Raw genomic sequence first — 14,756 nt, 5'->3', positions numbered from 1 at the left:
ATGCACGCACCCCCTTTACGTGGGCTTTGCCATTCTTGAGATATCCAAAGTCCGAATGTACAGCTTCGTCTACGAGTCGCTCTTTTCTCGCTTGACATGTCCAGTGCAATTGATCTATAGCGACACGGACAGCATAATTTTTTCTCTCACGTGTGAAAGCCTGGAAGAGCAGCTGACGAAGATGGAGAGTGAGTTAGATCTGTCTTCCTATCCGCCAGACCACCCACTTTTCAACGACGAGCACGCGAATCAGATGGGGTACTTGAAAGACGAGACGGGGGGTGGAGTTATTCAGGAAGTCGTAGCCATTCGAGCGAAAATGTACAGCATTCTCTTGGCTGGGACACACAAACAGATCGCGAGAGCGAAAGGAGTTAAGAAAGACGTGGTGAGGAAACATTTATTGCACAAAGTGTACCGAGATTCTCTATTCAATGAAAAGGCGGTCTCTCAGAAGCAGTGCACCATGCAGAGTATATAGCAAACGATGTACACCATTTCGAGACTCAAGAAGAGCTTGGTCCCCTACGACGACAAACGCTATCTCGTGGATGCCGTACACTCCTTCCCTTATAGGAGCTGCGAATACGGTAAGCTTTCCTAGTGTTTTGACGCGTATCGCATTACGATAGTACTCCCTCTTTGTGCAGCACCGGAAAACCCGGAAGAGAGCCAGTGACCGTCGACGTCAGGCATCGAGTAACCGTGGAACAAAGAGCTGCATGCGCATGTAATCGAGAATAAAAGTTCTAGTCGAGACATGCTTTTCTCTCTCTCTCGCAGACAGGAGAAGCACGGGTCATCGTGGCAGTGTGGTAGCGGAATGGGTGTACGAAAAGAATTACCATTCTGTCATCGTGCTGGTGCAGTGACCCGCGCAATGACGGCGCTGCGATGAAGATTCCCCTTTTCTGGCACGTCTGATCTCACGAACGCAGCATTACGAGATGATCAGATAAGGGAGGGAGGGTGCAGGCATCTATTGACCAACTCTTTTGTTTGTATTCAATAAAGATGTTTCAGTGAAAGAACACACAGAGTCTCGTCAAAGTTATTCGGACTGTTTAATGCGTTGCATGTCAATAACCAATCGGTATTTCAATAAATCAATGACCAAATTTGTGATGTAGACTGCTTGCAAATGTCGCTGCTTCCGCAGGGCGTGCTTAATATGAGCGATGGCACGAGCGAGAAGGTCCACGATGTCTGCAGCGATGTAGTTGAATTCTGCGTTGGACAAGCTCACAAATTCGCTCATCAGTCCCAGGGGTCCGTCAGGAACCATTATGCAGACGTTCTTGTAATGGGCGTAGATCCGACGCATCATCTCCTGCAGCGGCCCCGGCGAGATCTCTCCTATATTGCCAAAGCCTACCATGTCTATCACGTAGCGAAAAGCAGTGATGATGAGCACGTTGCGGGGACTTTCGCTGTTGAAACATTCCTTCTCCACCTCTTCCCAAGAAGCGTGGGTGCGGGAACAATTTTGTAACGAGTGGTAGCTGAACATCTTCACGTAGTGATGACGCGAGCGCGGAGCGCGCTGCCTTTATACAGATAAACGCGCGCGCAAAGAAACGAGAGTGAAACCGAAACTCAGAAGCCACCCGCCGCCGCTAGGAGCGCGCGCGCGCACAGCAGAGAGTCGAAACCGAAAACACCCGCGGGTGGCGCAGAAGGTGCTAGGAGCGCGCGCGCGCATGCGCGGACGGGTGGAGCAGAGGGTGCGCGCGCATCCATAGCTGCCGCTGCGCGTCGCCTCAGTCAGTTTCTCTCTGGCTGTCGTGGAAAGCGGACGTGCGCTCCCCGCGCTCGCTTAGTTTCTGGCTGGCTGTCATAGAAAGCAGACATGTGCTCCCCGCGCTCGCTCAGTTTCTGCCTGGCAGTCGCCGCGGAGGAAAAGGTGAGTGATTTGACGCGCTCCTTTTCTCGCATGTTTGCCGTGTTTAGCGGTGACCAACGAGTGATTTGACCGCGCTCGTGTTAAGCCTTTTCTCGCATGTTTAGACTTGTTTTGCGGTGTGCAAGCCTTTTGTTCGTGTTGACGCATGTTTAGCGATGTGTGCCCGGTGGTTCCCGCCTTGTGTTAGCTGCATAGTGTTGTGACGTCGTGGTTAGGCCTAAGCGATCGCCCCCGTAAGCCTTTTTCCTCGTATGTTTGTCGTGTTTAGCGGTGACCAGCGAGTGATTTGACCGCGCTCGTGTTAAGCCTTTTCTTGCATGTTTAACTTGTTTTGCGGTGAGCAAGCCTTTTGTTCGTGTTGACACATGCTTAGCGATGTGTGCCCAGTGGTTCCCGCCTTGTGTTAGCTGCATAGTGTTGTGACGCTGTGGTTAGGCCTAAGCGATCGCCCCCCGTAAGCCTTTTTCCCCGATGTGTACTGTTTTCTCCGTGCTGTTTTAGCAGTAGCGGTTAGACCTTTTCTCTCACATGCCTAGACTTGTTTAGCAGTGCTGCCATTTTTACCTGCCGCTAGTATCTTGTTCTCTGTCTTTCTCGTCTAGAGCTATGATGGTGGCGCCATCTGGTGTGATGCCTTGCAGCTAAGTGGCCACCTGTCGTCGATCTCTGCAACTGCTGGGTGCCAACTACCAACATGGCGGGAGCTGGTCACTCGGGTGTTGCGGAGCGGCTTCTTCGCCGCGGCATCGTTGATTTACGAATAAATTGTTTCTCTCCACTCTATTTCTATCTTTTTATTTTATTTTCTGCCTATTTTTTATTTTTATAGACTTTCATAGTACACAACGCTCAGCTGGTCTGGAAACGAGTTAGACGTTCCCCAATTAGTGTGGTGGCTCCCTGGAGGGTGCTGATTAATGTGGGGGGTCCCTATTAGCTTAATTGCTAATTAAACGTGTCCAGGACAGTTGAGCGTTGTGCACTGTGAGAGTCCACTACTTACTACTGATATGTTGGCCTTTCAGTAACCGCAAAAAATATTGGAATAAGTTTTGCAGCGACTGAGGTATGCCATACCAAACATCGGCAATTTTCTGCTCTTACCTAACTTTACTGACATTTCTTTTGGCAACGAAACTTGCTAGAATGGTTTTCTATATATTGAACGATACAGGAAAGATTGCACATTAAAAGCGTACTTCACTTACGGATATCTGACCTGCCGTCAAGGAGCTATGAGCGCTAAAAAAACTGAAATTTTTGTCATATCTTCTGACTTTAGCATTTTTTCTTCAGCGTCCCTTTAAAGTGACACCGTTTTTACTCCGTACAGGTGTACTAGAGTGCCCAGACTCTACGTGCGCTCGCGATAAGGGCTGTGATGCGAATGAAGTAACACAAGGGCCCCATAGCTCCCCCTCTTCGCGGCTCTAAAAAAATGTATGCACGTTATAAACACGTGGCATTACTCCGTCAGGCATCATAGATTTTGTGGTGGATTGTGGTAGGATTCGTATGTCGGGCCCAGTGCTATATGCATGCAATGTGGTTGCCGCCGTATGTGTGAGAAGTACGGATTCATTTCGAATACCTAGTATAGCGTTGCCCGTAATCTTTAATTGTAATTTTCTAATTAACTACCTTCATTTCTTTCGATATCCAGTAAGAGAATGAGGGCAAGGTCCACGTCACTTCCTGACGCAGTGGGACGTGGTGGGAGTGGAATAGCTAAATAAGCTTCGCTTCAGAGTATCGACACTTGAGCTGAGCTAACACACCGCGACTTCCAAGGGCGCATCATGTGAAGGGACACACCAACCACTCTCCCGACGGGATCATCATTAATTTCTTAGGCACTGGAGGCCTTTCTATGTGTTCCAGCCTCAGAAAATCAATTGCATCATGTTCAAAACAAGAGAGGTCAACTCTTTTTGCCAATAATAGGCAAAACACAACCGGTCTTCACTTTCGTTGATGGTGACAATGTGATGGAACAAAAAGATGAACATATCGTCAGATATGGCCTCGAAGCTTGTAAAAAATATGACACGATCAGCGGAGGGAAAGTGAATACCGGGAAAGGCGAAATTCTGTGCTTGGGAATATGTATTCTAATATTGGCACCCTGTATGGCATACCTGCGAAATCTGAGATTAAAATTTTTGGCGTTCTGTTCTTCCGGCCCTTCTAAGGCAGCTCGGACACGGAAATTGCAACTAATAAATGACAACGTATAAAAGGTAAAAAAGGTAAAATCAAACATTTTCAGGATCCAAATAGCTACCCTTATGAAAATCTTTCACGCTAAGTAGCTTTTTATTCAAATTCAATATTGCAACCTCGCAAACAAAAAATAGAACATGTACGAAATACTTCCTCACAGGCTCTTTCTTTTTACAGCCATCTATATGCAAGATAAGGCAATCTCTGCATGCTGTACAACTGTACCGGCGTTCAACATAAAAACAGTATGAAATGCAGTCCGTCAACCCCAACAGAGTTACTCCGCCGGAAAAATTATACTACGGCGCCACCTGGTGTCGCCTATAGAGCTCCCATAGTTTCGGTGTGAGTGGAAATATTTGTATGACACACCTGTTCACAATTTATGCCTGACATGATTTAGTAACGATGCTGGGGCTTCAAATAAAATAGTAAGCTCTTGCCACAAAGCTTCAAGCGTGGCTTCTTTGCGATTTTTAAGTTTTCTTTTGTATAAGCCGGACGACCGATACCATTTTTTTTCGGAGAAATGAAGTTTCGCACATATTTCTTTAGATCCGAGAGCATCAAAAGCGTAAGCAATACGATAACCCTTTATCTGAAGACGGCAGTTTTAAAATTGCAGTGAAAACTGCAAAACTGCAACTTTGCATGTTTACGCTCTCGATAATTGCATTGTTTTCAAATTATAGCTCATTCTTTTAAGTTTCTACATGCGGACTAAACACGCGTTGGTACGGTATTTGGGAGAAGAGTGGATGCCCGATCAACTTTGCACGTTTACGCTTTGATACCCATTGGCCCAAGGACATTGCGCGCTCTGCTATTGGTTGGCAAAGTTTCAAAAGAGCATTCTTTCGCGGGCTGCCGGTCTTGCCTGCACTTACGAGAAGAAAAGGGACAGAAGTGGCAGCGGCGCCTCGCGTCTCGACGATGTCAGTTGACAGCACCGTATGACCGCATCGTTGAAAGAGAAGTCGCAGATTTGTTAGTGTGTCACAGTGACTCAGCGCGTGTTGTGATGTTTCCCCACACAAATATCGTACGTACGAACAGTCTCTCGGGTTCAGAACTGGAATGCAGTGGTGACCTGACGCCTGAGGAACACTTGTGAGGGGCATGCACTCGTGTAAGCGTCGCTCGCTTCTAGGAGTAGACTGTGTGTGTGTTTTGCGAGTTCGAACTCATGAAGGAATTCATGGGTGAAGTGACATTGATGCAGTCGTAGCTATTTTGGACAGGAAATCGGATAGCGAAAAATGTCCAGGATGAGCAACATGTAAAACGTACCGCAAAACTGCTGTGTCGACCATTTGTCACGACGGTAATCACGTAAACGTCATGTAAACGTCTCTCGGCCTCAGCCTACGAAGAACCGCTAATCTTATGTTTGATAAAAGCCGCGAAAAGTGGTTCAGCAAGGTAAAACTGTGCCGGCAACACCGTCACATGAGGGAGGTGTCTAATTAAATCACAGTGAAAGATAGCTAAGGACTGTTAGTGGTCATGTAGACACAGATCTCGTTCACCAACACATCAGTGAATTGTATAAATAGTCTTCCTGTCAATGGACAACTGACATTTTCCTCCCGTCTATACTGAGCAATGTTGACCCAGAGCTTGGTTTTTGGCTGCCACAAAACACTTCTCGCCAAGATGGTGCACTGTGACTCATGGACTGTGACTCAATGGGGCATTTACAGCTCAGTGTCATTACCATCTGAGGCAAGTTGACTGTCTCAGATACTGTCACTGCAGTGCTGTAGAAGACCCAGAGTATATTCTGTGTCACTGCCCACACTACCAAGCTTTCCGAACTGCCATTTTCAGATAAAATTGCTTGGCTTGTGGCTAAATCGAGCCCACGAATGCCTGCTCTCAAAGCTGTTTTGGCAATTTTGGACTCCATGGGACATTATTTCCTTCCTCACACCACAAGCAGTTATGGCGTAGAGTATCGCCCCAGGCAATGAAACTCCCTGTCCATCTCAAAATAAAGTTGATGAACAAAATCTGCAACTTCTGCGAGGTGGTTTAAAACACTCTTATAACTACATGTTACATAAACAAAATACAGAAACCGACGCTGATGATTTTTGTTTAAGTTTAATTTGTAGAAGCTTTCGCTTGGACCTCTACGCGAAAGCTTGTACAAATCAAACTTAAACAAAAATCTTCAGTGTCGGTTTCTGTATGTTGTTTACGTTGTTTCTGGAACGTAGAGAGGGAAAAAGGAATCACAAAACACGAATATACTTCAAGTACTCTTCTCCTTAGGGAAGCCAGGAAGCGAGAGATTTATTGACTCTACGTTGCACTAGTGTCAGCGCGCTGAGCGGTTGAGCTGGAATTGGAATTAGAATTGGAAATGAATCAAAAATAATAATAAGTAATACTAAAAAGAAAAAGAATGAAAAAAGCGTTATCTGAGCTGATCGAGTTCGGTTATTTCTGGAAATTGTTGCACCGACGACTGGTGCCACGTTCGAACTTACCTAAAATTGCTCCTCTGTTGAACTGTCCTTCTCGGCTCGCATGGCCGCGCCCATGATATCAGCAATCAGCTGTTCTCCTTTTGGGGAGTGTGCACCAAACTGTTTGTAGTTCAGGCTACAGGTACTTAATACGAGTGGGAGAGCTTCGGCAGTCTTCCTGTGGATTCGTGGGTTTATCAACAAAGATGGGCATAGACTTCGGGATGGCTGTGTGTGTGACGGCCGATGTCTTTCTCTGTCTGTTACGTCGCGAGACAACTGAGATCACCGTCTGTGCGCGCTCAGGAAGCTTGAAATCTGCCCTGATACATATACAGTAATATATACCTTCAATATACGCTGATACATATACGGTCAATAAATTGCGACTTGCTCCACTGCAATCTTTCCCGGAGTTCACAAAAGACACTGTTTGCGGATTCATGCCTTACATTTAATCTATCGCATGTCGTTCCACATCCTACCCGAATAACTCATGCCACGCAGTCAACCCTTGACTTGGTTTTAACCTCCCATCCTGAGCACATCACTTCTTTGCATGTCACTGATGGTCTCAGTGACCACAAGGCCATTTTCTACGATATCTCTTTAAGTCGTCCAAATGTTCATAAGTTCAACGATAAAACCATATACGACTACGCTCGAGCTAACTTCCACGCCATCAACGAGGGTCTTGAAGCTCTGTATGAAAATTCCGTTCATGGCACCTCGCCTCACTCCACTGAGGATAACTGGTCCCTCTTTCGTGACAACATAAACTACCTTACCGAGTACAATGTTCCAAAGACAAGAGTGAAATCTTATGATCACAATCCTTGGTTCACGAAAAGTCTTAAAATCTGGCTAACCAAGAAAAAGCGTTTATTCAGGAAGGCAAAGCGTCTTGGCGACGACGTATCACCGGCTAAATTTCACTACTGTGAACGGGAATACAGGCGCTCGATCAAGGAAGTGACACATAAGTTCTTTACCATCGACCTCCCGTCCCTCTTGACAAATAAACCAAAACAATTTTGGAAAATTTTTATCTCCGCCAAAATCGCACCTTATCAATCTAACTGACACCCGCCGACAACGACTGTGCCAACGCTTTCGCTTCTTTGTTTTCATCCGTTTCCAACACCGATAACGGGTACACCCAAACTCCATTATCAGTAATCGCCTCCTCACCTATGATCCCCATTCATATCAGCACACATGGCATTTGTAAAATCATTGGGTCACTTAAGCTGTCGTCAAATGCTGGTCTGGACTCTATTAACCCGAAGGTTCTATACAACACGAGATCTATTCCCAGCAAGATTCTATATTGCATATTTACTCAGTCACTCCAAGATTCTGCTTTACCGCAGGACTGGAAGACGGCGAAGATTGTCCCTATTCACAAATCAGGCAGCTGCCACATAGTTAATAACTACCGCCCCATTTCACTCACTTCTATAGTATGTAAAATTCTCGAGCGCATACTCCAACGTAGTTAAGTACCTTGAAGAAAAATGCTTCTTCTATCCCTTGCAGCACGGGTTTCGAAAGCTCTTTTCGTGTGAAACTCAAGTAGCCAGTTTTGTTCACGACATCTTTCTCCATGCGGACTATAATCATCAGACTGACGCCGCTGCTCTTAGACTTTCGCAAGGTCTTCGATATGGTGCCGCACTCTAAGCTTCTATACAAACTCTATCTGCTTAACCTCGACCCGTATGTCGTCCGTTGGATAGCTCAATTTCTGACTAATCGTGCGTTATTTGTTACTTGCAACAACCACCTATCCCCAGATGTACCTGTGCTTTCTGGTGTCCCTCAGGGTTCAGTCCTCGGCCCTCTCCTTTTCCATATCTATATAAATGACCTTCCTTAAGGCATATCTTCCACGATTCGTCTCTTTGCTGACGACTGTGTAGTCTACAGGCAAATCCTCTCTCCTTCTGAACAACTAACCTTACAAAGCGACCTTTAACTAATCCGGCGTTGGTGCAATGAGTGGCAAATGCCTCTGAACATTGCAAAGTGTCGCATTTTGTCGTTTTCTCGAAGACGGGTCTCCTGTCTTCCTCTCTTCCCCTACATTCGAAGTGATATCACATTAACCCGAGCAGATTCTTACAAATATCTTGGAATCCACCTTTCCTCAAACCGAACTTGGAACGAGCACATCAACCACATAATAACTAACGTTTCTCGCTCCCTAGGGTTTCTGAGACACACCCTCAGGTTGGCGGCCTCCATCTTAAGCCCCTAACCTTCACGGCTCTTGTACAAAGCAAGCTGGAATATGCATCACCTATTTGGGACCCTCCCCAAAAGTATCTCTGCGACGCCATAGAAGCCATCCAGAATCGGGCTGCCCGTTTCATTTCCAACGACTACTGATTCGATACCTCTGTAACCGCATTAAAATCAAATCTTAATCTCGACTCACTCGAACATCGTCGCCGTCTTGCCAAGTTAGCCCTCTTCCATTGGTTCTTTTTCATCGTGCCACCGCACCAATCGCCCATCACCTGCCCGAGTGTCATTTTTCCTTGCATCGACCACACTAATAAGGTCAAACGCTTTCATTGTAAAACCAATGCATTATCCAGATCATTCTTTTGTTCAATTGCCATCGAATGGAACAACCTCTCATCACCTCTCACAACTATTATAGAGCATACAGTATTTTGTAACACCCTCTCCCGTTTACTCCACTCACAAGACCACCACGCTTGTATGTCAGTTGCTTTCAAATTTTTCACCTCCCCCTTATCATATCTGTTAATTATCTGTACTTATGTGAACGAACTTCCTGTTTCATGCTCTGATACTTGTTTTCATATAAGTTTGTACTGTCGTCGTTTCTTTATTTTCCTGTTTACTTACTGCTAATTGTGTTGTTCTTTTTTGCTTGGTTGTTTGTTTCTATCAAGTTGCTGTAAATGTATCTTACGCTACAGTTCCCACCCCCCATGTAATGCCCTCCGGACCCTTGGGGTTCTCGAAATAAATAAATAAATAAATATGAATGTTATACTAGTGCGTGCAAGTAGCGTCTGATGTAGGTCCATGGTCTCGTCATGATACAGTGAGGAATACTGCGACACACTTGTTTGAAAGCATTGCTGCGAGTTAGCTTGTTTCCCAACTGATTGTGCGTTGAACTGAACTTGCATTTTTGTAAAACAACTTCAATATAGTGCAGTCGTAGAGAGATTGTTTTCTTGGGTTTGTGGCATATTGCGCTCACTTCATCTGCTTTCTCTTGGGCCCCGTTTGTGCTATCGCGGCCTCAATGGGGGTCCTGACACACGGTTTGGGAAACACTGATGCATACTGTATATTGTTACATGTGACACGTTGTAGTGTATTGAAGCCAGCTTCACTGTTGTATTGTTTCTTCGCATGTTTATTTCTTCAACGTTACTTGAATGGGGAATGCGGAAATGTATGCCTTGCATGTTCTGGATGTTCTCCAATTGCTGACCCCTGCTGTTGGGCTAAAATCCAGCAACTACACAAAAAGATTAACAAATGCAGAACAGGAGACAGAAACACGGACACAATGACATGATTGAGATCATGATATGCTGTAAATTTTTTTCTGTGTCTCTGGTTCTACATCTTATTAACATGTGCCACATTTCCAGCACCCTTTCCCTCTAGCTACAAAGAGGGCCTCTCAGTAATAAAAATGCAGGTTCTCAAATGCACGTAAACAGTGCTCACATTTTTTGGGGTCTTCGCTCATCTAATGCTTATGGTAGAAAATGCTCCTCTAGTTCACATGGCATACTGAATATGAGTGTGCTCCAAAGCCACAAACTACATTGTAAATTAGCACTGCAGTATGTTTATCGGCACACATGAAATTACCCTTCATAAGTGCATCATGCAAGCTGATTGATTCTGATGCTAATTGCTCACAAAATAACGTGGGGTGGGGTGAAAGACACTGGAATCACATGTTGCGTCACTAGCAGTGCCGTACTCACTCAGCACTAACATCACAAGCAGTGATTTTTCACTGAAGCCTGCAACTCAATGATGTAATTCACATCTTGATTGCAGAAAAAGTAAGCACGTGTTTGTTATTACTTGGTATAACTGGTTGAAACTTGTTAATGTGATGACGGTCATTCTCGTTGATTTTGGCAATAAAACCATTTTAGGATAAAAAACACCTGTGAAGGTGTAAGCTATGAAAAGTAGTACATTGAGTGAGGCATTTTAAATTGCCTTTTTTCCTTTATATTTTCAATGTTGACATACATCAGCTTGTGTAACTGTCAACCTGGGCTATTCCAGCCAAAACCAGCCAGAGATGCAGCTTGACTCTCTTAAATACCACTGAAAAAAATTGTGTGCATTTTTTAGACGATGCATATATCGAGTGTAAATCATCATTTTGTTTTCTTGAACAATGGGGCGCATTAAACTGTGCCGAAATATGAAGTTGTCCCTTACGAGCTTCCTTCTGACATCTACATATACATCATTTGTGCGCTTTCGCCTGGTGTTAGAGGGGAAGCACGGGTCTGCCATCCCAAAGGGTATGTAGAACGAGAATAAATCTGGTGATGTGGTGAGAACTCAAGAACGGAGCACATTTGGGGTCAAGTTTACAATACATTTCTGACAAATTAGCATTCTTGAAGGAGCCCCAGATTATTTATGCTTGTAACTGATTGCTTGTGATTAGCTTCGCATAAAAATACCAAGCTGATCTATATTCATTGTTTAACCATGTGTTTGGGAATATCAAGCACTTGGAAAAACCTACTTTTTTCAGATAGTATATTCACATATAGGTCGTCTAAAAGAAATCTTTCCTTATTTGTATAACTAGTCCCCTCCTGCAACATATTGAAAATCTACAGGTTTATTTTTCTTTAAAAAAATTTAAAAAAATGTCACCATAATGTGCTGCAGCTTGTTCGTCAGCTGAGGCCACCTAGGAAGCAAAAAAGAAAAAAGATGCCTCTCTCCTGCGAAAATCGAAGCTCTGCTTTTCAATTTGTAGAACCTACAGGTGTATTTGTTCTCACGCAAGAAAAATGTTTCGTCAGCTCATTCATATCCCATCTGTATGACGCTATAGCACAAATTCTGCATTCAACTGTTCTGCCCCGTTCTACAGATTAATTCCGGGAAGTCATTCGCTCAACGATGTACTGAACAAGGGCATAAAGCTCGGTGCAGAATTGCTGCAGCTTCTTGTGCAGTTCAGGTGCAATCATACCGTCATGACAGCTGACATTCGAAAGGCATTCCTCCAAATTCCCGTCCGACGAGAAGACCAAGACCTTCTTCGTTTCTTGTGGATCGAACGAATTCCCAGTAGTGACGAGCCTTGCCCAAACGTCGTCGAGTGGCGTATGACGAGAGTGCCATTCGGAGCTTCGTCGAGCCCATTTCTACTGTCTGCAACGTTGATGCATCACCTTGCAACTTGGAAGGCTGTTCATCCAGAAATCACATCGCGTCTACAAAGAGCCTTTTTCGTGGATGATTTAGTTACCGGCGCTTCAACCGAATCGGAAGCGCTCCACATTTACCAAACAGCCCGTGCTATCGTGGCGGACACCAGCATCGAGCTGAGAAAGTGGTGCTCCAGTTCCGGAAACGTTGAACGAGCAATTTCGTGCAGACGGCGCCTCCCTCGACGACATTGGTCAACCGTTGGATACATGCAAGGTGTTTGGTCTTCTGTGGGACCGGTCTGCTGGCACTATCGTAATGACCACTCGAAACGTGTCGTCTTACGTTACTACGCAGCCAGCTACTAAACGAGTTGTACTTCAGACCTTTGCTAGGCTGTTTGACCCTCTTGGTCTTCTTGGACCGTTTGTCGTCCACACCAAACTTCTGTTCCAAGACCTATGGCGGCGCAATTGCACATGGGAGGAAGCTCTACCAGAGGACGTGGATGGACAGTGGAAGACCTGGACGTCCGAGCTTAGCGAACTTTCCTTCTTAGCGAACTTTCCACCGTTCCACGTCCCACGTTGTGTCATATCTCCTGCAACGCAAGAGGCAGAAGGGCAGGAGCCTCACGTATTTTGCGACGCAAGCCCAAAGGTGTACGGGGTTGCCGTTTATGTGAGGTGCCTCGTGTCCAAGAACACTTTCGCTGCACAGCTCCTCATGAGTAAAGGTCGCATAGCCCCGTTACGGCCCGTTTCGATTCCAAGGCTGGAACTATGGGCCTGCTTGTTAGCAGCCAGGTTATGCCACTATGTCAGACAAATCCCCCAGCTCTCGCAAGCCGTGGTTCACCTTTGGACTGACTCTGCAATCGCATTGCACTGGATATTTGGTGACGCGGTCCGCCAGGAGGTATTTGTACGAAACCGCTCGTCCGAGATTCGTCGCCTAACCAGATGGTTCCACTGGCACCACTGCCGGAGCCAGGATAATCCAGCAGGCTTACTTACCGTTGGTAGCCAGCGTCCTTTGTTTCCCGCAAGACAATTTGGTGGACCGGACCCGCGTGGTTGACCAACACTCAGATGGACTGGCCTACAGATATCTGCCCTAGTCAAAAGCACGACGACTTGGGCAATGGACTCACCTCTGCCTGTCAGAGCTCGAGCTTACCGACTTCTCCTCATTTGCACGGTCCGCTCCTTAGGATTGAAGACTACGGGCGCCTCTCTAAAGTTCTAAGAGTCACTGCGTGGATCAAAAGGTTTCTTCGTAATGTGTCACTCAACGCCACGTCCTCCTCCGGGCCGCAAACAGCCTCTGAGGTGTGTGAAGCAGAGTTGTACTGGATACGATTCGTTCAACGCTCTGCCTTTCATTCAGAAATCACTATGTTAGAGGACATACAATCGGTCGACTCTACTTCCACTATTCTGGCTTTACAGACATTCCTTGACCAGAAAGGTTTGCTTCGTGTTAGTAGACGCCTGCAGGCCCTTGATGTGTCGGAGGAGTTGAAGCATCCTATGATACTACCGTGCAACGACCCGTTCACTGAACTTCTGGTAGACGCAATGCATGTCCGCCTTCTTCATGGAGGAGTCCAGCTAACCTTAATTGAACTCCGCTCCAGGTTCTGGATTCTGAAAGGTCGTCGGACAGTGAGGCGGGTATTGAACGCTTGCTTGCCGTGCCGTCGTAGACGCTTGCGTCCGGAGTCTGCTCCTCCCGCACCGTTACCCAGGGACCGGATAACCGAAACCATGCCGTTTGACGTCGTTGGAATTGACTTTTGTGAACCACTGTACTGCCGCGCGTCACCAAACACTGACAGAGAGGTGTACATAGTTGTGTTCTAGTGTGCAGTGACAAGAGCGATCCACCTCGAGTTAACGATTGATATGACGGCACGAACATTCCTCCTTGCCTTTCGCCGCTTCGCTTCGCGACGGGTGTGCCGTCTACCATGTATTCGGACAACGCCAAGACTTCCCGTTACTGCTCTAACGTACTGCGCGCGCTCTTCGACAACTCTGTCCAAGACCATGCCAGTTCCCTCCGCATCCAGTGGAAGTTCATCGCTGAAGGTGCGCCCTGGTGGGGCGATTTTTGGGAACGGCTCATTCGTACTATCAAGGACGCACTGAAACGTTGTCTAGGGCGCAGTAGTCTCTGTTACGAGGGGCTTCTCACCGTACTACTCGAGGTTGAGGCGGCCGTCAACTGCCGTCCCCTTACCCAGCTTGCCGACGACACAGAGGACTGCGAGGCTCTGACTCCTTCTCACTTCTTGATCGGAAGCGCGCTGTGGCCTTACCGGCTAGCCTGGGGTTAGAGGTGCCCAGTTCCACTCCCGCAGGTCTTCGTCGCCGGGTTCGAAACAGACAGTGATCTTCTTCTGCAGTTATGGGCTCGTTGGAAGAAGGACTATCTCCTGCTTCTGCGTTCTACACACCACAGTCAACCGAGGGCACATCCGCGCATACGCATCGGCGACGTCGTGATAGTGGAGGACAATGCACTGCCACCTCTGGTTTGGAAAGTCGGACGCATAGTTTGTTCCTTCCCAGGAAGTGATGGTGTCGAGCGCTGTTTCAGGGTACTCCTTCCGAATGGTCAATAGCTCCGGCGCCCTCCCCAACGTTTGTACCTGCTGGAAGCTGACTCGTCCAACGCGGCCGCGGGAGGATGTTGAGTATGCCGGAAGGGGGCGGCACTGGAGGAAGATGAGCCAG

The 14,756-nt window shown here is 46.6% G+C and overlaps 1 protein-coding gene across 1 annotated transcript; it reads left to right on the top strand.

The window, feature by feature from the left end:
- The first annotated feature begins 13,106 nt into the window (after positions 1–13,106).
- On the top strand, positions 13,107–13,880 carry LOC135372686 (uncharacterized). The gene has a single exon (XM_064606181.1). It carries the CDS (start codon positions 13,107–13,109, stop codon positions 13,878–13,880), a length of 774 nt encoding a protein of 257 aa, XP_064462251.1.
- Positions 13,881–14,756: the final 876 nt, after the last annotated feature.

The sequence above is a fragment of the Ornithodoros turicata genome, unplaced genomic scaffold, assembly GCF_037126465.1.
Source record: "Ornithodoros turicata isolate Travis unplaced genomic scaffold, ASM3712646v1 Chromosome16, whole genome shotgun sequence".
In the NCBI taxonomy this organism is placed as follows: domain Eukaryota; kingdom Metazoa; phylum Arthropoda; class Arachnida; order Ixodida; family Argasidae; genus Ornithodoros; species Ornithodoros turicata.
Note: the sequence above shows the minus strand (reverse complement) of the source record. Positions and strands in the feature narration are given on the sequence as shown.